Here is a 24,386-nt window from a genome sequence, read left to right as displayed (position 1 = left end):
CTCTAACCAATCACGGGCAACATCTATCGCTTGTACACGCCCACTCCATATTTAATCGGTAGCGATAGGACTTTAATACTCGAAGTTCATTGGACAGTGGCCAATCAACGTCACTGTACAGTGTTGTTTTATTGGCTCAAGGTAACGTCTCCTCTGACAATGGTCGTTGCTCTTATGTCATGCTGAATTATATTTAGTTCAACCAGAGCCCGTCTACGGAGAGCCTTCCCACTCCCTAATAAGTCTTTTGTACCGAATTTTGTTTGCAGTTCCGCCAGAGTTCCACTGGGGCGATCGCCATGAGTGCAAAATGAATGGGGTCTATGGGGCTAGACGACTAAATTTCTCCCTTTCGCACGATTGCCTTTGAGAAATCTCAGATCTGATTGTAGGTTTTGCAAGTTAAACATGGGTTATAGGTCGAAAGTTGAATGAACGAGTACTTATGTCCTTTCGATTTCTTACAGGTTGAGTTGTTGTTGCCCATAACACGCTAGCATTCTGCTAATGAACGCTGATTGGTCAGCTGCCCCTGCCACGCAAAGATTTTACTCCCTCTCTTGGTCAGTGAAGGACTGATTACGAACAGAGATAACGCTTGATGGCATCCGAATCAGAGGGATAAGAATGTTAAGGCGGACTTTTTCGCCCAATTTTTCTTTTCTTTTACAAATTGACTGAAGGATTGCCGTAAAGCAGTATCTCTGGTCGTACGATGTGAATGAAGTCATTTACATTTTAAAAAAGACTTTTAAAGCAAATAAGTGACTCTAAAAAATCTAACACCCAGCAATGTGTAATTTCTTTGCATCTCCTTTCGAATACAACATTCAAATTACTAGACAAAAAATTATATCTTGAGAAAAGTGGATTTTGAGCGGTATACCGCCATTGACCTCCATTCATTCTGCACTCGTCCTGTGAGCGCCCTCACGTGGAATCAGAGTGGAACTGCAACCAGTTCAGAAGCCGGTAGTGTAGTGAGTGAAACTTCTCGCCATATTAGACATTCTCTGGTTCAACCCATAAAAAAACTGCCGTATGTGTCCTTTATGCGTTAATCAGAGTCAAGCTGACACCAACTTATACTGTTATTACAGACATTTTCTTTGCATAAAGAAAAACATTGAAGATGTTGGTCTCCCCGAAGTTGCTTTTTTTGTCCTGTCCAGAATATATTTTGTTGCCACTTGCCATATATTATATAAATGAATTACATATATTAACCCTTTTGTATTTGTTCTCTATGTAGATAATTTATATGCTAAAATAAATTCTTTTTTTTTTTTTTTTTTGTCAAAAGACTTGAAGTTGTGTCTCCAGGTTATACACCAACTATTATCGATATTACGGTCACTTGTTAAAATAACGTAAAGTTTAGGTATTCTCCAATTAAAAAATCTGTTTGACAACAATAAGTACCATATTTCAATGTCATCGCAAAGATTTTCTGATGGAATGTTCAGGATCCTCAAGAAAAAAAATGGAAAAACCATTTATTTTGTTTAATGATCGGAATGTTTAAAAAGCTTTTTTCAGCTATTAAACTTAAATAAGAGATCATTTACAAGACCCCCATGACTAAATTAGGGGCATTGTAAAGATTAGCCCGTTTTCAAAATGTGAACAAATGCCACGATCCAACGGAAGCTCACAGGGTCAATTAAAGGGGGGGTGAAATGCTCGTTTTCACTCAATATCCTGTTAATCTTGAGTACCTATAGAGTAGTACTGCATCCTTCATAACTCCAAAAAGTATTTCGTTTTATTATATTCATAAGAGAAAGAGAGTCTGTACCGATTTTTCCCGGAAAAACACGAGCGCTTGGAGGCGTGTGGGCGGAGCTAAAGAATCACGAGCGCCAGTAGGCTTTTGTGTTGAGAGCGTTTGAAAGCTGTGACAGCTGTGAAGGCTGAAACTGAACGAGAGCAGCAGCAGCAACGACTCGCTCCGAGCGGGGCTCGAACCCGGGTCTCCGATGGGAGGCGGACGCACTAACAAGGAGGCAGAGATATTTTAAGCAGTTTTACTCACCACTTGTGGTTCCAACACACAATTGTGACCCTTTTTCGTTGGGATTGCATCATCCATAAGAAATAAACAATATGCAAATCCGTCGTCAAACTGGGCTTTGTTTGTAAAACAAGCATTTTAGAAATGCAGGGAACAAACACAAACACTTGCTCCGATCAAACTCCGTTGATGCGCTGTAAAAATAAACTCCATCCACTGGTCCCTTAATGCTGTTTCTCTTTTGGTAATCTGTGGAGGGTTGTCTTGCCCTGGCAACAGTGGCGGCTCCAGACAATTTTGATTGGGGGGGCAATGGGGGGGTCCTGGTCTTTTCAAGGGGGGTCTCATGAAAACCAACAAAAAATACAGTGGACATGGCTAATAACTGCATATTTCTGCTACTAAACAACAAAAACACCTTTGCAATGTAAACAAATGACAGGCTACATTTGTTATTCATATCCTTCACACTGCACTTTCATGTCAGGTATATTATGCATTTTTATTGACATTGATATTTTTACATTTATTTCCAGATAGATATTATTGAGTTTACAGGCTAAAGTGGTCTTGCTGTTGTAAACACTGTTGCTATTGTAGAAAAAATATTTGCATCACATTTAAAATCAGAATTGTTTTTATTTTTATAATGATAATTCAGAGAATGAGAAAATCTGAATAAGCCTTACCAGTGGTGTGATAATTATTTTTACGTGTTAAAAATAAGTACTGTAATATAATAAAAGTTTATTCAAATAACATAAAAAAGACCAGACCCCTCGATGCCTGTGAAACTTTTCTCCCTCAAACAGCACGCTAGTGTTACTTCTACACTACAGGCTACACACAGCAATATAAACAACGTCTGCATGTTCTCACATCACATCGTTCTTGTAAAATAATAATAAGTAAATAAACACCAAAATCACTTCGCTGAGAATGAAACACCACTTACCAGCTGCCACGATGTTGAAAATATCCTCTAGCAATTAAAAAATGCGCGTGCAGCATGAGGAATCTTCCCGGTTGGATGAGGTCGTAGTCAGGTGAACGGTCATCATGTTGGTCATTTTATTTACGGCTAAATTATTATTAATAAATTGTACTAATATTATGATTGGGCGTGGGCAGGCATTCACAAAAGTTTATGTTATTACAAAAAAAAAATTGAGGAAATTTTGCTTTGACAAAAGGGCACTTAAGGGGCAAAGGAGCAGGTGCTCAAGTGAACCGGTTCTTTCGGACAGTTCGATCAAATAAACCAGCTGAAGAAAAAAAATGGTTCACCGGTTCTTTTGCGCTCGATGTAATGCCGTCATTGGCGATGATTGCCCTTCATTCAAGCCTTTGGTTTACCCGCGCTTATAACATTAGCAAAGAATCAGTTCAGAATCAATCACCAAAAGAATCAGTTCGGTTCAGATGCGCTCTGTGTCAGTCTGCTTCACGCTGAATCACGCATGCGCAGTTATCATCATCTCATCGGTTCTCGAATCGGACGCGTCCGACAGAAACGGTTCTCGGTTCAGTGTATGAATAAATGTCGAAATAATTATTATTTATTATTGTTCTGCGTAGTTTGAAGAGAAACATTTTGGATCTTTATCCCGATTATATATATTTTTTAATCAGGAAGAGGCTGGGGGGTCAAATGGGGGGTCAAGGCATTTTTTGGCAGGGTCTTGAGACCCCCCAAGACCCCCCCTGGCGCCGCCGGTGCCTGGCAACCAAAAACACACTCCTTTTGTGACATTTCGCAACGCTCTCGCTCTGATCAGAGATTGTCTGTGCACAGCCTCTCTCTGCTCTGCTATACGCACTCTTCCGGCAAACGTGCCCTCAGGACCCATATAAGGAAATTCCGCTCCATCTAACGTCACACAGAGTCATACTCGAAAAAAACTTTCCGAAACTTGTGACAAACCGGAAGGAGTATTTTTGGAACATTAAATTCAAACCTACAACTTTTTTTAAACTTTGTCCATGTTTAGCATGGGAATCCAACTCTTTAACAGTGTAAAAAACTGTTGGAAAACAGTGGAAAGTTAGTTTAGTTAGCATATACAACAATTTAAATGTTTATCGGATGTCTAGAAAGTCTCTTCAGTTAAACTGTTCAGTTTAAAAGATGTCCTGTTCATACACTGGCTTTGATATAATAGAGTGGAATGACTTTTAGGAGAGAATTTTTTTTATTTGAAAATACACATTACTTTAGAGATTTTTCAAGAAATGCAATAACAAGTGAAATGGCTCAACATAATTTATTTTTGTTTCATGTTAAAATGTACAGAGTTCTTCGAAAGTACTTGCTAAGAAAAAAAAGAAAGAAACGAATAAATGGAAATACATACAAGGACAAAACAGAGAGGAGTGGAAGGTGGACGCTTCCGACCATCACCGAGCGCCCCAGCTTGGCTCGCTCTCTTTCTCCGGGCTACCAGGCTCTCAGCTTACAACTCACCATGTACAATTACAAAGTATACGAAAAGGTAAGCAATATAAACAGACAGAAATATACTGAGCTCATTTTTACATGCCTCATAGATGTAAGGAAGTTGTCTTATACACGCACAATAACCAAGAAAAAAAAAATAACGCTAAGTGACCTTTAGATATCTGTTTTTTCCTTTTGATTTAAAATAGCATTAATATACTACACAAAGATAGAAAACTCTAGAGATGAGATGGAATGGAAAGGTTAAAGGCATCTTAAATTCACTAAAAGTGAGTTGTATTTTTTTTTTTTAGTTTTGAATTTCTTAATAATATTACCCCAAGAGTTGAGCTAAAAAATATGCATTGTTTTTTTTTTTCCTGAAACAGAAGTGAAAAAAATGACAGTACCAATATCCATGTCAGAATTTCGTTTTTTTTATATTTTAGAAAAAACATTTTCTCTACAATAAGTCTTCTAAAGTCAAAAAGAGTCAGCTTGTCATAAAAGAAAGCTGCCCAGTCTGATAAAATTCAGAAAAACAAAAGCGCACAAATAATACATTAAATGTCAGGTCTTTGAGAAAGATTCCTCATATTGACAATGAATACTGGAACATTAAGAAATTCTCTGCCCAATGTCCTAAAACAGTAACCATCTTAGGACATCATGCACTTTAACCTTTATCCCGGGTATGTTCATTTGTCCATGTGTGCATTGCAGACACAGATCTACTTATTTGTACAACTCCCCCTCGTGGCTAACAGCTAACATCACTACCGCATGATCAGCTGGAGGACGAGCAGCGCTACTTACTGGTGCCACAGTAAGGCCTACTTTATTAGGCATCATTGGATGAGCACAGTTGCATTGCTAACTGCTCTGCAGATGTGCTCCTGTGTGGTTAAACCCTTTTTACCCACCACATTACGTGGACGCTGCACTTTGTAGTATGGATTTAAATACCTCCCCTCTATTGACTGCGGTGCCCTCTAGTGGCATCTGTGGAGTGTTCATGAAAGTGTGAGTACTTGATTTCGAGTCTGTGCTGTGAACCAGGCAGTACCAGAATATTTACATTAACTAGTTTCAAAGGACTTCTGCTTAGTCCAGGTTTAGTCTATGAATGCATGGTCATTACTATCAGACGTCCATTTGGGCTCTTACAACTGTTATGTTTGGATATTCATGATTCCATACTGGGAAGACAGATTTACAGTTACCTCGGACGCCTTGTGTGTCCAAACTAGAAGTGCCTCCATGTAAGCTCTCAAGTAGCTACAGAGCTCTGTGCGAGTGAATGTGTTCATGAGTGAGTGTTTGAGTGAGTGAGCGTGAATCACTTTGTCCAGAACAGCCACACACATAAAGCATGAGAAAGTCAGACTGAAACACAAGCATTTCAACAGTCAATGAAAAAAAAGAGAACATATTAAAAATAAAGTAAATAATAATAATATAATAATAATAATAAAAAAAGAACAAAATAGTCCATCTACAATTATTTTGTCTCTATTTAGGTAAGGCTTCCTATGTCAATTGAACGATTGTGTGCATGATTTAATGTATGTTCAATAACAACGTAAATGTATTTGTTTCTCAGTTTAAAAAGTTAGGTCCACTTCCCCTTTAGCTGCTTTGATGCTTCTCCCTTTCTGTCTCACGGATGGAGTGGCAGACATTTCGGTGGACCAACCCGTGTTGGTACAACCAAGGCAGACAGGGTCTGTGGGAGTGTGACACTTGCCACAATAAAGGTTCATAAAATTATCTCCCGTGATCAGACCATCATCATCTCCCCAGCTCCGTCAGCTCAGGCAGCTGGGAAATGAACCTAAAAGGAATAGAGCTTGACGACAACATATTTAGCAAGGAAAAGAAATCGTCGCAGTCTCTATGTCCTCCTCTTCCACCAAGCTCACTTATCTTGTTGCCTTTTTGCGCAGACTTTGGAGGGTGGATACAAATGGAAAAAGTACAGAGATGCAGAGTCCGGTGGGGAACGTCTCTCTCTGCTCATTCTCTGGTGCTCATCTGCTCATATAAGGCGACTGTTTGGGGACGCCAGCGTAGCTGTGGTGTGAGGGGCCCGTGTACATCATGTTGCCATGGTGATTGGGCTGCATAGGCTGCTGTGGGTAAGCCTGCCCTCCCATCATGCCCATTTGCATCTGCATGGGGTACTGGGCCGGCTGGTTCATATAGGGTGGGTTACTATGGTACCCACTGTTCATCATGGGCTGCGGCATGCGGTAGCCAGCTGACATGGCAGCATTGAGTGGATTCATGTTCATGGAGTTGTAGGCAGCAGGTGTGGGCATGAGGTTTGTCATCATGCCACGTTGCACCGTTAGAGTGCGTGGGGAGCCTTGCATGGTCACGCCACCAGAGCTGCGACTGTACAATTGCTGCTGGTGAGGGGAGCCCGTAGGAATTTGAGAGGCTTTGGACCGAATTGAAATGTGGCCTTTGACCGTTGCCATTTGGCCTTGCAACCGCTGTGAATGGGGAGGGGGAGGTAGTCCAATATTAGCGCCTGTCATGTTGCACTGGATCAAGGAGGAACCAAGATTCATGGAGCCAGAACTCAAATTGGGAGGTGGGGTCATAGTGGGCTGAGCCTGGGGCAACGGTGGGTGTGGGGAAGAAGCAAGCTGCGCTAAGCCTGGGTTGGAGAGTGAAACACTCGTTGCGTAAGAAGTGACTGCTGCTGAATGTGAATAAGACATGGCGTGGGGGTCCATGATGGTGTTGGTTAGCTGCTGGAGTTTGGCTAAACTGAAAGAAGCAGAGTGTTGGCCATAGCCACCAGCGCCAAAGTCCTGGCCCATGCGGTCATACAAACTCCGTCCTCCTCCACCACTGCCTGCACTTTCAGGAATCTCCATGATCATGGGCGTGGAAGCAAAACCATTTCCCATACTGCACTGCGAGAGAGCTTGTTGTTGAGGAGGAGGGGGTGGTGGAGCAGAGGGTGGAGGCTGCGGTTGAGGGTTTTGCTGTTGTTGAGTCGGTTGCGAGACCTTCTTCTGTTGCTGCTGGCTGGCACTTGGCGGCCTTTCGATGACGCAGCCTTGCGGAGACTTTATACCACAACTTGGAGTGCTGCTTGGAGGGGGAGGAGGTGGGGGAGGAGGTTGTGGGACACTACTACCGCTGTTAGCACCAGGTCCAGTGGTTGGTCCTGGACCTGCTTGCTGGATAAGGCTACAGCTACCCATGGCAATCTGAGAGCCAACACCTGTGCTAGAGGATGTCAGCCCGGGAGTTGAGACGAAGGAGCAGCTGTTGCCTTGCGAAGATGAAGAAGATGTGGCTGAACTAGAGGATGAAGATGACGAAGCGGAGGAAGCTGCTACCGCTGCTGCTGCGGCTGCAGACATGCCACTTCCATTACTTCCATTCCCTCCTCCGTTACCTCCACCACCCATTGTTGAGTCATAGCTGCTCGGATTGTCATAGTTTTCGGTAGTGCTTTCAATGCTGCCCAGGTCACTAAATCCACTGTCCACCACTTGTTGTGAATGATCAGAAACAGACGGCACATCCATCATGGGAGAGGTCTCCATGTTTTGCAGTGAGGGAGCTGATAGAGAGCTGGGATGCTCAGGGGTTATTTGAGTATACCCTATACCTGTTCCCCCTCCAGCTCCTGTGGGACCAGGCACTCCTGTTCCAGGGTCCATGGGACCAGGTGTCATTCCAGGACTGTTGATTGAACGGACAGACTGGTTCGGTAACGTGGGCAATGGTGGGTTAGGTATGGGACTGTGCTGGGAGGCTCCACAATCTTCCACCAGCGCTAGTGTTTCCTCCTCTCCCTCACCGTGACTGTAGCTTTGGAGGGTTCGGCAGGCAGCCAGCGTCTCTTCGCAATCCTGGTAGGCTCCATGGGACTCTGAATCCTCCTCCTGGGCTTCTCCTTGTGTAAGTGACTGGACAGCCTGCACTGTTTCGAGATCCAGCTCACTATTGTGGTGATGCGTGTGTTGCTGGTGGCTCAGGTCATTTTTGAAGTCAGGATGCTGGTGTGAATGCTCAGCCCCCATCATGAGCACAGTCTTATCCTCTACGTGTAAAGGCTGTATGTCCAGTGGTTCAGAGGGCACTGCGATGTCGGTTACGGTCTCTACTGCTGCTGCAGCCGCTGCAGATTCCTCCTGCTCTCGTCGATGCCGTTCTTCCGTATCAGCAGAGCTAGTCTTCACCTCCTGCACTTCCTCTGCATCATCCTCCTCATCCTCACCTTCTTCCTGTTTGCTGACATAATCCCGTGGCACGTTTGCCTGTATGTCTAAAAAACCCTCACTGCTCTGGGGTTCTTCTTTCACAGGGGGAGAGCGAGCAGGTGATGATGGTTCCTCTTCTTCATCCTCTTGCTCCTCCACATCATCCTCAGAATCCGGTCCCTTTCTCCTTTTAGTGCTACTGCTGTTGTCACTTTTCTCTTCAAGACGGCCATCCCCTTCATCATCAGCATCATGGTCATCACTACGCCGGCTTCCTGAGCCTGGTGTTGCTGCTGTTCTCAGATTAACCCCATTATCGCAATCTTCAACATCCCGCTCTTCGTCCTCCTCTGCATCTGCCATGTCTGTGTTAGCTCTTGGCTGAGAGACTCTGGTGCTGGAAGACTGCAACATGGTACGAGAAGGTGGACGGCTGATCTTCTCAACTGACCATGGTCTGTCTTCCTCCTCATCTTCCTCTTCTGGCTCAGACAAAGGGGGAGGTTTGGGTACAGGGGGAGGGAGATTTCCATTTTTTGGAGGCCGACCTCGCCTTTTGGGTTTGGATGGCTCTCTAAAATCCTGAAAAAAATCATCTTCCTCTTCCGAGTCTTTCTGTTTCTCAGGGCTGAGTTCTGATGTTAAGGCTCTGGCCGTCCTTTTACAGGTTTTGTCCTCCAATGTGGAATTGTCTAGCTGCTGAGCTAATCTGCTTCTCTCAAATTCCTGTCTGGCAGCTTCCTCTTGGGCCCGCTGCAGGTAATAGCTGCGAGGTTTCCTGCCAGGCTTCATTTTTATCTTTGGGGGTGGTGGGTCCTCTGAGGATGCATCTGCCAGACTGTTGTCATTTGTCTTGCCGACTCCACTACCAGGCTTCCTGCCTGGACGCTTCTTCCAGTGGAGTGGTTTTCGACTCTTGCCCTTAGGCCAGCCTTTCTTCCTTTTTACTGGAACCTCAGGCATCTCAGATGTTGCCCCTTTTCTCTGTGTGACCTCTGAAGGTTCAGGTCTTCTCAAGACAGCAAGCGGCTTCAACACAGGAGTGGGATCTAAACAGAAAAGAGGTAACCATGATTTTTGAAAGCACACTGTTGTAAATATTAACATCACACAAAACTTTAAAGATTGCACATATAAAACCAAAGAAATACTAACCATCTTCCTCCGATTCAGTCAGACTGCCTCTGTTGATGCTTTGTGGGGCAAGTCTCATGTGTTTGCGGGCTGCTGGGTAGCATCGGAGAGGGTTGCCAAATGGAGTTTCTTCTTCTAGTCTGGGCATGGGCCTTTCAGAATCTGAATCCACAAATGGCTCATCCAGAACTTCGGTTGTCTCTGAGATGGTCTCTGTAACTACACTGCTGTGGGGATGGCTGCGTTGACGTACACGCCGTTTTCGCAAGGACTTCAGAGGCTACAAGGGGAGGAAAGCAAAAATAATTCTTTAGTATAATCGACATTTTTATTTCCAGATCTTTCTAGCCTTCATTTGAAAAAAGCCTTTTGGTATTACACTCAAACTACTAAGTCTTACTAGTAATTTTTTTGTAAATTAATTTATATATATATATATATATATATACACATACACATACACATATATATATATATATATATATATATATATATATATATATATATATATATATATATATATATATATATATATATATATATATATATATATATATATACACACACACGTCATGCAAAAAAAAAAAAAGAGAGAGAGAGAGAGAGAGAGAGAGAGAGAGAGAACATACCTTGCATTTAAGCCCTAATGTGGGCTTGGTGAGGACAGGTGGTGAACGAGCCCTTAACTCTTCTTCATCATCTTCCTCATCATCTTCACTACTCTCACTGCTTAAGGCTGGCGTGGGTTCACTCAGCCTTGTGGTGTGGGGCAACGACAGCAGGTCATCTTCAGGCTCCTCACTAAGCCTGCGTTTTGGGCCACGCTTCTTCCGGGGAGGCCGTCCTCTGTTGCGTGATGGTGGAACTGCGGGGTACCTAGAAGCATCCAAGGGACAGGCTGATGTGGAGTCAGGCTCATTTTCTGAAGCCAAGAGCATTGGTGAGGTTGTCACTTTATTAATGCCAGTTCTTTTATCATCCTCCTCCTCCTCTTCATCATCATCATCATCATCATCGTCATCATCTGGGGGCCTTAGTTTACGGGGTCGACCTGGTCCTGTACGTGGTGGATCCTTCACCTTGCCCCATAACCAGCTTTTGGGAGGGCGTCCAGGTCCCCTGCGCTCCCCATTAGCCGTAAGAAAAAGGGAAGAATGTTCAGGACTGAGAATACTGTTGCAAACGGAAGAGGACGGAGGAGAGCTTTGGTTTTTTGGAAATGCTGGGAAGCCCTTTTTCTCTTCCTCCTTTTCCCTTTCACCTTTCATATGCCAAGAGAGTGGGGAGCTCTTGTGGCTGGGTTTGATCTATAAAAGAGACAAGAAGCATAGAACAGAAGTTCAGTTTCAGTATATACTGGTACACATACTAAATGCTGCATTCTTCATCTACTGAACCTTGAATAAATGCTTACATCTTTAGGTCCGTCCTCTCCTTCTTCCTCTTCCTCATCCTCTTCTCCTTCAGATACTACGGTGTTGGTGATAATAACAGGTGTCCAGCGCAAGCAGTCTGGATCGACTTCAAGCAGCCGAGGTTTTGCCTTCAGCCGGGCCATGTGTGAAGCCACCAACTTCTCTCTTCGCAGGATAATCACCCTGTAACAAGAAAGGAAAATAAAAAATTCGGGTAATAGGATTAAAATATCTGTTTTCTACTTTAATATATCAGTGAATATAGTAAACTTTCAGCAGCCATTACTCTAAACTTCAGCATCATATGATCCTTCAGAAATCCTTCTAATGTGCTGATTTAGTACTCAAGAATCATAAAATATAAAAGTAAAAAGAGATCAGACTCTTTTATAACAAACAGTCGCTTTTGATAAATGTAATGCATCCTTGCTGAATAAAATTATTTAATTTCACGTTAGCACAAAACCATGTATAATCAATGAGAATCAGCCATCTTTCTTACCGGTCCCCTCTCTGTTCCAGCATATTCAGATTAAGCAGGGTGGCTGTGATATCTTGAGGGCAAATGCCAGTGACTTTACTGAGTTTGCGGATGGTTAGCTGCCGATCTCTGATCTCATGCAAGCACTCCAGAACCACACTACGCCAATATGCCATGTAGGATAGCCGGCCAAGATCTGACAATGGCTTCTCTGGTGAGCCTGGCTGGCCTTCCCTCTTGGACAGCAGGTAACCTGCAGAGAGAGTCACAACAGTTTATCCTCTGTCTAATGACACTATCTGAAGAAAAATCATTCTCAAATATTTTCTTTACTAAAAAATAAATAATGCAATTCACAGACTGAGGGAACAGAGGAAAGATAATGCAGAGTGCTTACTGAAGTCAATAAGGAATCGTCCATAGCCCTTGCGCTGATATTGTGGAAGAATCATGATGCAGGATACATTATACTTTTGTTGACAATGCTTCTCCTGGAGATGAAAAAAGGGGTGAAAAAAGGGGTGAAAAAAGCACAAAAAGATTTACAAACACATTTCTATGTGCCACAAAATATCTTATTATTCTGAATAAGAAAAGGACATGCTGAAACATACACAGTTGTGAATATGGCTCTTAAAATTATTTAAACCGAGTGCATAAACAGCATCCTCAATTCTCCCTCAAAATAAGCAAAAATAATAACGGCAAGCATCTTTTCCAAGAGTATATCAACCCATTAGGGATCAAATAAACCATCTACTCTAAGCAAGCCACAAAATAAGTAAAAATGTGCAAAAAAATAGCATTAAAAACAAACCCAAATTGCTCAACATTGTCATCTAACTTCAGTGAACTCAAAAGTTGATCAAAAAGGTTTGTGAAATGATTAGCTCACCTTTGAAAAGTATCCTACGAGATGGCAGCCCTTACTGTCATTCTGTGTGAGCACATAGAAGAGGAAGGGCTCCACATCATAGTACAGCGTCTTATGGTCCAGAAAGAGCTTGGCCAGCAGGCACAGATTCTGACAGTATATTGTGCTGACATTTCCATCCACCTGGAGTGTAGAAAAAAAAAATTTTAGCCTTTGGTTGACAAATTGTGTCCTAACCAGACATGATGCAATTAAGCGACAATGTAAAGTGAATTTCTAGGGTTCATATACTGTTACACTACAATCAACTCAAATTCCTTATTCATATTTGCAAAATGTAATTCCTGTAAGACTCTTAATTTCTAAATACTATTTTAACATTTTGAAAGAAATTGTGCAGCAGAGACATGAGGCATGAAACTCGCTCCACAATAATAGTGGCTGTGGTGAATTGCAAGGCTCCTGTTTTTGCTATCGGCAGAATGCCAACAGTGTCAGCTTTCAGTAGTGTTGCCACCATAGGTCTCCTGCTGAGTCAGGACCAAACCAGGAGCAGCTCCGAAAACTGAGCCTCTGAAACCAACTGGCTAAACAGGAAGGCAAGCAGTAAAACACCTGACAACACAAGTAGTGTTGTTGATAAATGTGGAGAGTTTAACATTTGGTTTACTTGTGCAATGAATGGAACCACATTGGAGGACTAGTTATGACAGGTTCACACTGCATGATTTTCAAATCGCTGCTGTTCTTATCATCCACGACTGTCTGGGGTACCATCTAGCTGCTGTTGTGTGCACAATACATGATGGATTGCAGACAACTCTGCATTGTCTACAACCAAACACACAAGAATTATTACGGGAAATAATGCAAGATCACGCAAGAGACAGGCCTTTTCATGTGAGAATGGATTTGATACTGTCAAAGACAGTAGTTCTAAACTAAATGCAAAGCATGTTTCGCAATATTTTGGATTTTGAAAAGCCTGTTGACATTTGCCATTTATCTAAGGTGGTTTTGGAAGTTTTTCTTTAAACATTAGTTTCTCATTTATTTGGTTCCACATTGTTTGCTGATTTTTACTTAAAGTTTGTGTCATTTATTTTATTTTATTTGACATCAAGGAGAATATCGTGCCTCCAAGCTTTCTTAATCATTTTGCTAATAAACATTCTATGTTTCTTTTTTTTTTTTTGGTTATATATATATATATATATATATACATTATACATGTATACTTAGCCCATTTTGAGTTTTGTATACACATTTGAACTTTATTCAAGTTATTTGTTATTTTATATTAGGCATAGCATGCCCTATATCATGGTTATCCCTATTTTTATTTGTTTTGTTAATAATAGTTCTATGTTTATTAAATAGGCTAAAGTGAGTTTTACGTTGTATTTTGTTGTTGCATTCAAGCAATTGACGCTGAACTGCCATTAATTCAAAAATAGCTTTTAAGCTATTTAAAAGCGAAAGAAAGCATGAAAAAGAGGGAAACGCCCCGCGCCTCCAATGTGATACCGGTATTACCAGTGATGTCACAAGTTGATTAACCGGTGGGAAAATTTCCACATCATCACAACTATAGTTTGAACCAAGGATTACGTTACGATAATTGACCACGATCATGAGAACCAAAACCACAGTGTTTAGTTTTTTAAATCAAATTTGAAGACCTTTTAAGACCTGCACAAATAAATTTGATACCATGTCCATCCAAAATAAACCCAAAGAAAACCAAATTAAGTCATTGTTTTTCAGATTCTTTGACTAAGCTGAGCATGCTGGGGCATTCAATTGCAAATCGAGTGATACTGAATTTTATACGGGGTTAAATAACATTCTTAGTCTTTCCTTCCTGTGATGGGTTGGCCCAGTGAGAAGCCACATGGGTTTACACTGAACTAATTGCTAGATAAATATTCTTGTATATACAATATTGCAAACAAGCCCAAAATACAGAGTCTTGAAATGTAAAATACCTTGAAATTTGTGAAATGGTTATTGTTATTGACTAAGACAAATCAATTGTTGCATTCCTTAATTCCTCAAGTTGATTTGGATATAAAGAGTCTACTAAACAAATATATTTGTCTCTTACTACTCACAGCTGCTCCATCAAAAAGATGAAAGATAAAATATGCACTCCTACATCCACCTATAACATATCACTATATAAATACCAAAAAGTAAACATTGCAATCACTTGGCATAAATGCAAACTATTCCTTGGTTTGTGAAGTGCTTTGAAACTGCAAGCCAACAGTACCCCATTTTTATTTCAAGCATTACATTTACATTTATTCATTTAGCTGACGCTTTTATCCAAAGCGACTTACAATTGATATATATGTCAGAGGTCGCAAGCCTCTGGAGCAACTAGGGGTTAAGTGTCTTGCTCAGGGACACATTGGTGTCTCACAGTGGATTTGAACCCAGGTCTCTCACACCAAAGGCATGTGTCTTATCCACTGCGCCATACTTAAGAGTGCTTATGAAATTGGATCAAGCTGAATTTAAAAGATTTTAGGGACCCACAGAAACCTTGGAAAATTGGCTTGAAAGGGGTTAATCGTTCATATAGATAGTAAGCAGGATGGTCCTGTAAATTGTTTTCTGTACTGGAGAATTCAATAAATCATATGGTTATTAATCTCCAAACTCATGAGTGTGTGAACATGACTATGTAATATCAGTAAAATATGGTCTGGCAGCATTGGCTTAGGGTACACCAATTCAGATCTGCATGTCATGTTTACACCTATGTTCTTTCATAGAAACACAAAGGATGTAGAAAATCACCATAGTGATTCTGAAAAAATGTGAGCTTACCGTTTTACATTTATCACCCTGCTGTGTGGCATCATAACAACCCCTTATGAGGGCAGGATGTGGGCGGATGTTATTGCCTGAGCCAGTGTGGGAGTGTGCACACACATCAGTGTGAATGAAATTTCCTTTGTTGGCTCAGCACGTATGAACACACATTTGCGTGTGCATGAGTAGAATGTCGGCGAGCATATGTCTCTGCTGCCAAGTGTATAAAAACAAAGATGTGTGTGTGTGCATGCGAGTGTCTGTGTAATTGTGTGGGGTTTATTTTTTTCTGGGCGGAGATTTCTTTTCCTCACCTCGAACACGGACACGTCGTCCTTTCTGTAGATCTCGTTGGCAGGTGGGTGAAACCAGTTGCACTTTCGCATGTGCTGGTAGAGAATGCTGCGGCTCTTCATGTAGCGCAGACAGAACTCACAGAGGTAGAGCTTAGGCAGCCTGTCACAACGAAACAATCACAAATCAGAATTCACAGCCTAAAAGTGCTCAAGCACATCCCTCTTGTGACAGCATTTAAATGCAATAAAAACAGTAAGAGGTTAAGATGGTCGACAGCTAGTTTGAAACATGACCCCTTTAACAATAACATTACTGTTAAACTACCAAATTAAATTGAGCAAGTACTGCAATATTAAATATACATATACTGGAAATTATAAAATGTGCCTCATCCACATTTTTTTTTTTTAATCAACAAATGTCAAAATTTGGAGAATGATTAGGAGACATGCTGTTGGTTACCTGCTGTACTCCTGTGGGTATGGAGAAGAGTACCACGTCTGAATTTCATACTTCCCAAACTCTATAACAGATGGGCAGCGCATTTGGGGGTCTGGTGGACCAGTCACCCCGACTTTCTATAAAAGTGGAAGTAAAAAAAAAAAAACGGTGTTTAGGCAAAGATAAAGCAGGGACATTTACAATCTAGAGACTCTTAGGCCACTATGCCCTTTTCCCAGAGCATCCTGACACACACAAGAGAACAGTCACTCTCTCTTACACAAGAAATATAATAATCACAGTTTCTCACAAGCATACAGCTCCACACTCAAGCTTACAGGATTATTATTAGCTCTTATCCGCAGCCCAAGTGGAAATTCAGAGCATCTGCCACTTGCCAGCCTGCTGACACTCAGTAGTGATCACACACTTCTCTGCTCTGCATCTCATGCACATACGCAAAGCGGAGGTGAAACGGCAAGTGCTGAACCATCGGTCAGTTAATAAAAGCATTAGCAGTCCTCTCTTCAGTAATTGAGACGACATCTGGGAAATGTTTAATTATTAGTGCCATTATAACCCTAAACAAAATCATGAAGATTGTTTAAAAAATAATGCTATTAATGGTTTCTCACTTGAGATTTTTTAACTAGTAATGCCTGTCACTCATAAATTTGTCTGAAATGCTATAGTAGAAATTAAACATTAAAATGTTTAGATTTTATCAAACTGAAAATGAGTCATCTACATTGTGAAAAACAATGCTTTTTCATACAGCGAAAATCCAAGGAGATTTCTGTATGTTCTTGCTACATCTGGTTCTGCTTACTAAAAGAAAATTGTATCGCCAAACTGCAAACCATCGTAAGTTCAGGAATGACTCTTATATTAACGTATACAGAATATTAATTTAGGGTGATTCAATCCCACATTTAAATGCAGCTATCACTCTAAACTTTGCAGTGTGTACATGTTCTAAATGTTATAGAGCACACACACTCAGTTAATATAACATGGTATTCTTCCTTTCTGGCAGCTCAACAAAAGCATTTTGGATCTGTCTGATGCTGCATGTGAATATGATTGTCTCTCTCTGGGTTAGTGAGTGTTTTTCTTCGACTGATGGCCTCAGGCAGTCAGAGAGTGGCTGCTTCTGCTGAGAGCTTCAAATCACACACACACACACACACACACACACACACACACCAATCAGCCAGTCAGTCTACACATGTGCATTTGGGTTTGTGTGTGTGTGTATCACTGAGAGAGGCACCAGCTGTCAAGATAATGGAAACTCTCAAATCCCCCACATTACATTCTGCAGAGTTGAAGGCCTTCACGGCTTCCAAGTCTTTGCTAATATAGCAAAAGAGAATCAGTGACTGCAAACAAACAATGGACACCCCTACCTCCAAGCATACAATTTATCGACAGAAGGATTCAGTTGGTTTATATTATGTTTATAGTAGTGCTGTCAAACGATGAATTGCATCCAAAATAAGTTTGTTTACATAATGTGTGTACTGTACATATTTATTATTTATTTATAAATACACAAACATGTATATATACACATGCATGTGTGTATTTACATATACATAAACATACACCGCGCACACACACATATATATTACATAAAGAAAAACTTATTTTGGATGCGATTAATCGCAATTAATTGTTTGACAGCACTAGTTCACAGCCATGAAAGTTTCCATGTTAGCATGTGTTTATTTAAATGGTTTAACACTGAATTTTTATGTTGTTAATGCATTTATTAAATGTGACTTTTTCAGTTTCATTTCTGTGTCTTTTAAAAACTTAAAGGGGGGGGGTGAAATGCTATTTCAGTGTTTTTTATACTGTTAAAGAGTTGGATTCCCATGCTAAACATGGACAAAGTTTCAAAAATTAAGTTGTAAGTTTGAAGGAGTATTTTTGTTCCAAAAAGCTTCCGGTTTGTCACAAGTTACGGAAAGTTTTTTTCAAGTATGGGTCTGTATGACGATAAATGGAGCAGAATTTCCTTATATGGGTCCTAGGGCACGTCTGCCGGAAGAGCGCGCGCTCCTGTATAGCAGAGCATTGAGAGCACAGACATTCACTGATCAGAGCGAGAGCGTCGCGAAATGTCACAAAAGAAGTGTGTTTTTGGTTGCGAGGGCAAGACAACCCTGCACAGATTACCAAAAAAAAAACATTAAGGGACCAGTGGACGGAGTTTATTTTTACAGAGCATCGACGGAGTTGTGCAAGTGTTTTTGTTTGTTCCCTGCATTTCGAAGATGCTTGTTTTACAAACAAAGCCCAGTTTGACGACGGATTTGCGTATCGTTTATTTCTTAAGGATGATGCAATCCCAATGAAAAAGGGTCACGATCGCGTGTTGGAACCGCAGGCGGTGAGTAAAACTGCTTCAAATATCTCTGTGTTGTTAACTTAGCTATCGGCGCGTAAGCACATCAACACATCACATACCACATAGAGACGTCCTGCTGTAGTCATTCCTGCTGCTGCTCTCGTTCAGTTTCAGCCTCTGGATCTGATTCTGGATCATAAATAAACGGCTGAATCTGACTGTTAGCCATGGTTTGTTTTGGATGGTTTTTTTTCCCTCACGGTAATGTCACAGCTTCCAAACGCTCTCAACACAAAAGCCTACTCGCGCTTGTGATTCTTTAGCTCCGCCCACAAGTCACGCCTCCAGCGGCTCGTGTTTTTCCGAAACAAATCGGCACAGACTATTTTTCTCTTATAAATATAATAAAACTAAAGACTTTTTGGAGATATGAAGGATGCAGTACTACTCTATAGGTACTCAAGATTAACAGGAGATTGAGTGAAAATGGGCAGTTCACCCCCCCTTTAACTGAAATACAAGTGTCTCTCACATTAGGGAACAGGTTTCTCAGTAAATGGAGAAAGACATTTTTTGCGGCTTATTTATGAATCAAATTCAGATGGGACATATAACAAAAGCAAATTAATGTCTCCCCCATCCCTTTCTGTACCTGTAGTGCCAGTTCCTGAATGTGTCTGAAGAGCTCCACGTCTTTCTCAGTTAGGTTCTCATGTCCTGGCAGTTTATCCTCATCCTCCTGCCAGCTGTCTCCACACTCCTGATTGTCTGTGATTCAAAAAGATACCAAATGGCCAAAGAGTAAGTGGGAGCACAAAACTGTAGGTACAGAGCAAAAACACTAATAAAAGAGACCGCACATTCATGTTTAATTTTTACTTGTCATATTACACTGTGTCTTACCCAGGCACAGTGTGACAAGTTTTCAATGATTCTGTCTTCAAAAGAGAGTAAAGATATATTCTATTTCAAACAAATGCTGTTCTTTTGAACTATTTATTGAAGAATCCCGAAAAACAAATATCATAGTTTCCACAAAAATATAAAGCAGCACAACCGTTCAAAACTTATAATCAGAAATAAAAAATCATCACTGGATCACAGGAATAAATTACATTTTAAAATAATAAAATGGAAAACAGTTATTTTAAATAAAAATAAATCTCTCATATTACAGTTTTACTACATTTTGATTAAGTAAATGCAACTTGGTGAGCATTAAAGACAGCTTACATCACCTGTCACATTAAACTGTCAGCACAACATTACTACAAAATAATACCTTTCAATTTTAATCGTACAACATGTGATATTGAGAGAAATTGCCATTGTTCAGTCTATTTACTATCCTTATCCAAGCATAGATTACATAATACAGATGTTTAAAACAAAATCGCTGCTAAACGGTTTAGATTTAGCTCTTGACCCATCTCACCTCCTGTCCTGTCATCGTGCTCGCCCTTGCGGTTGCTCTTCTTGCGTATACGATATTGCTGGGAATAGTCCACCACTTCAGCGCGGGCTTTCCGCCCATCCGGGGACGGTGTAAAGAACTTGCTGAGGGCGTCGATCAGGCCCTTTGTTTTCTTGTTAAAACGCAGGCCACCATGCACTGGGTCATCTTCTCTGAGAGAGAACAGCATGCGATCGTCGCCGGGGTAACCTTCGCATGAGGAACTGGAGGAAGAGTGTGGGGAGGAGGAGCCTTGTGAGCGCTGATCAACTCCTCCGGCACCCCGCCTTCTCCTGCCACGCCCACCACCTCGAAGCTTCTTAAAGGGACGGCCCGGTCTGAGGACAAGAGAACTTGAAGTAGTCTCAACAGAGTAAATTTCTACAGAATTCTACAAATGTGGTTGTATACAGAACCAAATGGTTTATAATACCTGCCCTTCGGCCGCCCCAGTGGTGCATTATATCGCCGCTTGATTTGTGCTGCTTTTTCATGTAAGAGCTTTCTTCCCTTTTTTCTTGGCCGACAGATCTGACAGATCCACATGCCTGCAAAACAGCAATCAAGAATCATTCATCATAACTATAACTGAACAGAAAACTAATTCTTGTGTAAATTAATGCATCAACAAAATATACAGTTAATTGAGTGTGCCTAAAGACAAATCTTGTTGTTAACCTATAACAACAAGTAGAACAGGCATGCATTTGAGTGTGTAGGCACTTACCTTTTGGCATTCGCATTAGTGGGGGGTCACAACACTCCATGTGGAAACCTCGGTCACAGGAGTCACAGAACAACATGTTGTCCTGTAAAATATAAATGCACGCAGGCAACACAAGAGTCAAGGACCCTAATTATGTATTTTGAACACTAGAGGAGATAGTGACTGCTCTTTTTAGAGTTCTTCTATTGAAGAGAAGTGATAATGAACACAAGGCTATAAAAAAGAAAGTAATACAGAAATGTTTACATAAACCAAGAAATGCATTATGTAAAATAAAAATAAAAAATCTAAACTATACATATGGGGTATCAGGAGACATTGACATGGTAGTATGTCCCAACACTTAACCACTATTCTACTACACACCGAAAATTATGTCCCATAACCAGTACATGTCTAAAGTGCATAAGGCGAGCATATTTTGAAAGAAATGAATACTTTTATTCAGAAAGAACACATTAAATTGATCAAAATTAGTTTACTTTAAGTGCAGTTATGAATTTAATATTTATTCAAAAATCAAATAATCACAGTTTCCATTAATATATCACACAACCAACTGCTATCAAAATTAATAATAAGAAATGTTTCTTAAGAAGCACATCATCGTGCCATCAAAGGAGAAAGATTAATTTTAAAACTAAACTCAACAGTCATATTAAACTGAATTAGGGGTGGGCGATATCTCGATATTTAAAATATATCGAGATATTTTTTAAACACGATATGGATTTTGACATATCGTATATATCGATATATTGTTTATATTCTGATTCCGCCACTTTGCTTGTTTGCCTTCCCTGTGCTGTGCTCGCCCCCGCTCGCTCGCCCCCCGCCTCCTTGCTTTTGTCCCCTCTCACCTCGCGTGTAGAGAACTAGTCAAAAAAAAATAAAGACAACTGCCTCCATTATATGGAGATACTTCAGTTTTAAGGCGTAGGGCGAACGGCAGGCAGATGTCTACTGTTGGGCCCAATGAAACGCGGACGGAATCGCGGAATCCAGTCATAAAAATGGAATTTACAGTTTAACGCGGAATGTCACGGAATTGGTCAAATTTTAAATGAATTAATCAAAAGTCGGTCATGCACTTACATCAAATCGCGAAATGGACTAATATCTGCAAATATTAACCCGGAAAAGTCTATTTAAATATGAATCCTGCATGTTCTGCGTGTCTGTGTCAACGAATGGAGCAGAAGCGCGTCTTCATTCATTAAACACGGAAGCTCGCATAACGCTCGCGCTGATTTCATTGTCTTTCCTCTCTCTAAATAAAGACGTGAACACATGAGGAACATCTCCAGAACTGCACTGAGAGTCACTTCATGAGCATCTGACCGTTTGATTTGAGTAAGATTAGCTCATATCACATCATAGACTGTGGTATCACATACACAGAACTGTAAAGTAATTGAAAAAAATAAAAGTATTTGACAGAAATCTATTACTATTGTACAGCAGAATGTAGATAGCCCACTACTACTACTATTAAAATGAAACGAACATAATTTTATAAGGAATAATCACACAACATTTCTCCCATGTTTTATTTTTAATAGTAAATCCCCTTTGTTTACCAAAAAATAAAGTTTGCTTAATTTTAAATAATTAAAAGATAAATTAAATGAATGTTTTATGCTTTCATTTGAAAATCAGAAAAATGTAAATACACAGAATTTCTGAAGGGAAAAAAAACATTTCACATAAGGCTATTTTAAGAATTGTTTTTAACTAATTAAGTTGTTTTTATGCATTTAAATAATTGCACATGCTAAAACACAGAATTAGGTAACAATAAAACATATGGTGAAGAAAAAAATAAAATGTTTCATAGGCCCCTTAACATGTAATATTTGCCTTATTTGTTTTTGCAGTAGTTTTTTGGGGGTTATTTTTCCTGTAAAGATATCGAGATATATATCGTATATCGAGATATAGCAAAATATATCGAGATATATTTTTTGCTCCATATCGCCCAGCCCTAAACTGAATACTTCACAATATTACTGTTTTAACTGCATTTTTGCAGACTTGGTAAGCATAAGAGATTTCTTTAAAAAATATTACAAAAACTCTTACCAACCCCAAATGTTTAAATGGTAGTGTAAATGAGGACACAGACTAAATTAACATAAAACAGACCACAAAAAAAAAAAAAAAAAAACCTACAGCATTTTTTCCTTGGTCCTGGCAGCTGCTGCAGGTTTTGCACTCGATACACTGCCACCACAGAGCTTTGACCCGTGCTGTGAGCTCTGGAGAGAACTTCAGACAGGATGGGTGCCCTGAGAAGACAGAATGAGACAGCCTTAAATAACTTGAATAAAGCCTCATCCTGATGAAAAGATAGACAGTGCTATTCCACTCTGTAATAAAATAACTTTTCTAATCTTATCTTCCAAAACCAGTTAGTTCCAGTGTATCTGCAGAGCTTTTAAAATCTAATTTAAGACTTTTTCGAACATTTAAGACCTACATAGTTTAACACTTCATGCCCATACAGAACAAACCCACAATAATTCATGCATTTCCAATTATGGGTGTTATGGTATACACGGTTTGGTACGTACCTCGGTTTTGGGGTCACGGTTTGATACAAGCACGGAACAACGGGAAATTTATTTTTTCATTTCTAAGTAGTGCTACATACGTGTAGCATGAGCAGTTGTTTTTTTATTTTAATTGGATGGTATAATTTCAAGATTTAAAGCAAAAACTTGGTCTGACAATAATGTACTTAAGCCACCTAACCAGAAAGATTTTTATGCATAATGGATATAGAGGCTTAATTAATTAATAATTGATCATTTGCAACTCTTGGCATAAATGTACGGTACACACAGTTTGCAAACTACTCTGTGACTGCAGAATGTGCAGCATTACCACAGTTTAAGACATTTCACGACTTTATGGGCAGGCAGAGAACATGAATTTGGCCAACAGGCTTGACTTGTGTAGTATATATTTCAGCAGAACACTTATAGTACACTTTTAATTGAATACATGAGTTATAAAAATACTCAAAGTCGAATGAACTTTGAACACTTCCTTACCGCTGTTTCCACAGTCTGCACAAGAGATGAGTTCTTCGGGCTTCTTGTCACGGTTCTGTTCCTTGGTCCCCAAACAGAAACTACAGATGGGTATGGGCTCTGCCACAGGCTGAGAGAGGAAAAACAGAGGAAAAAGAGCAAATTACAATTATTGGACAAAATACTAAATGATACAGTGAAACAATAGAGGACTGGATACTGTGTAAATGAGCAGGTTGGATGAATGAATTGCCCTTTATGAACCATATCAAGACCTGTTTCCTTGAGCTCTGAGCTAAGGACACTACTAATACATTTTCCACACTGACAGATTTAGCAAAGCTTGAAGCAAATAGCCTGACTTTCATTCTGGTTTAGTAAAATTGATTTTTAAAAATCAGCAAAAACCACCAGTCAAATCAAATGATTGGGATAATGATGATTTTTCAAATGTTTTTAAATGAAGTCTGCTATGCTCACCAAGGCGGTGTTTATTTGATCAAAAACACAGTAAAAAGAAATATTATTACAATTTACAATCAAAAAACTATTTTCTAACAACACATTTTAAAATGGAATGTATTCCTTTAATGCAAAGCTGAATCTTCAAGGTCTCATGATCCTTAAAATCAATCTGATATGCCGATTTGATGCTCAAACCTTTTTTTCC

At 40.2% G+C, this 24,386-nt stretch overlaps 1 protein-coding gene across 2 annotated transcripts in view; it reads right to left on the bottom strand.

The window, feature by feature from the left end:
* Positions 1 to 4,259: 4,259 nt before the first annotated feature.
* Positions 4,260 to 24,386, bottom strand: part of kat6a (K(lysine) acetyltransferase 6A) — a 34,498-nt gene continuing 14,371 nt past the window's right edge. For both annotated transcript variants that reach the window (XM_026244968.1, XM_026244971.1), the window contains exons 3-17: positions 23,738 to 23,846; positions 22,854 to 22,969; positions 20,682 to 20,763; positions 20,388 to 20,502; positions 19,937 to 20,292; positions 19,154 to 19,269; positions 16,167 to 16,282; positions 15,722 to 15,863; positions 12,606 to 12,767; positions 12,108 to 12,201; positions 11,732 to 11,963; positions 11,229 to 11,412; positions 10,444 to 11,121; positions 9,836 to 10,094; positions 4,260 to 9,729 (exon numbers count right to left, since the gene is read on the bottom strand). In XM_026244968.1, the coding sequence (XP_026100753.1) occupies positions 6,482 to 9,729; positions 9,836 to 10,094; positions 10,444 to 11,121; positions 11,229 to 11,412; positions 11,732 to 11,963; positions 12,108 to 12,201; positions 12,606 to 12,767; positions 15,722 to 15,863; positions 16,167 to 16,282; positions 19,154 to 19,269; positions 19,937 to 20,292; positions 20,388 to 20,502; positions 20,682 to 20,763; positions 22,854 to 22,969; positions 23,738 to 23,846 (6,009 nt within the window). In that variant the 3' untranslated portion in view covers positions 4,260 to 6,481. The remainder of the gene's footprint in view (positions 9,730 to 9,835; positions 10,095 to 10,443; positions 11,122 to 11,228; positions 11,413 to 11,731; positions 11,964 to 12,107; positions 12,202 to 12,605; positions 12,768 to 15,721; positions 15,864 to 16,166; positions 16,283 to 19,153; positions 19,270 to 19,936; positions 20,293 to 20,387; positions 20,503 to 20,681; positions 20,764 to 22,853; positions 22,970 to 23,737; positions 23,847 to 24,386) is intronic.

The sequence above is a fragment of the Carassius auratus genome, chromosome 5, assembly GCF_003368295.1.
Source record: "Carassius auratus strain Wakin chromosome 5, ASM336829v1, whole genome shotgun sequence".
Lineage (NCBI taxonomy): Eukaryota > Metazoa > Chordata > Actinopteri > Cypriniformes > Cyprinidae > Carassius > Carassius auratus.
This window is presented reverse-complemented; position numbering and strand designations above follow the sequence as displayed.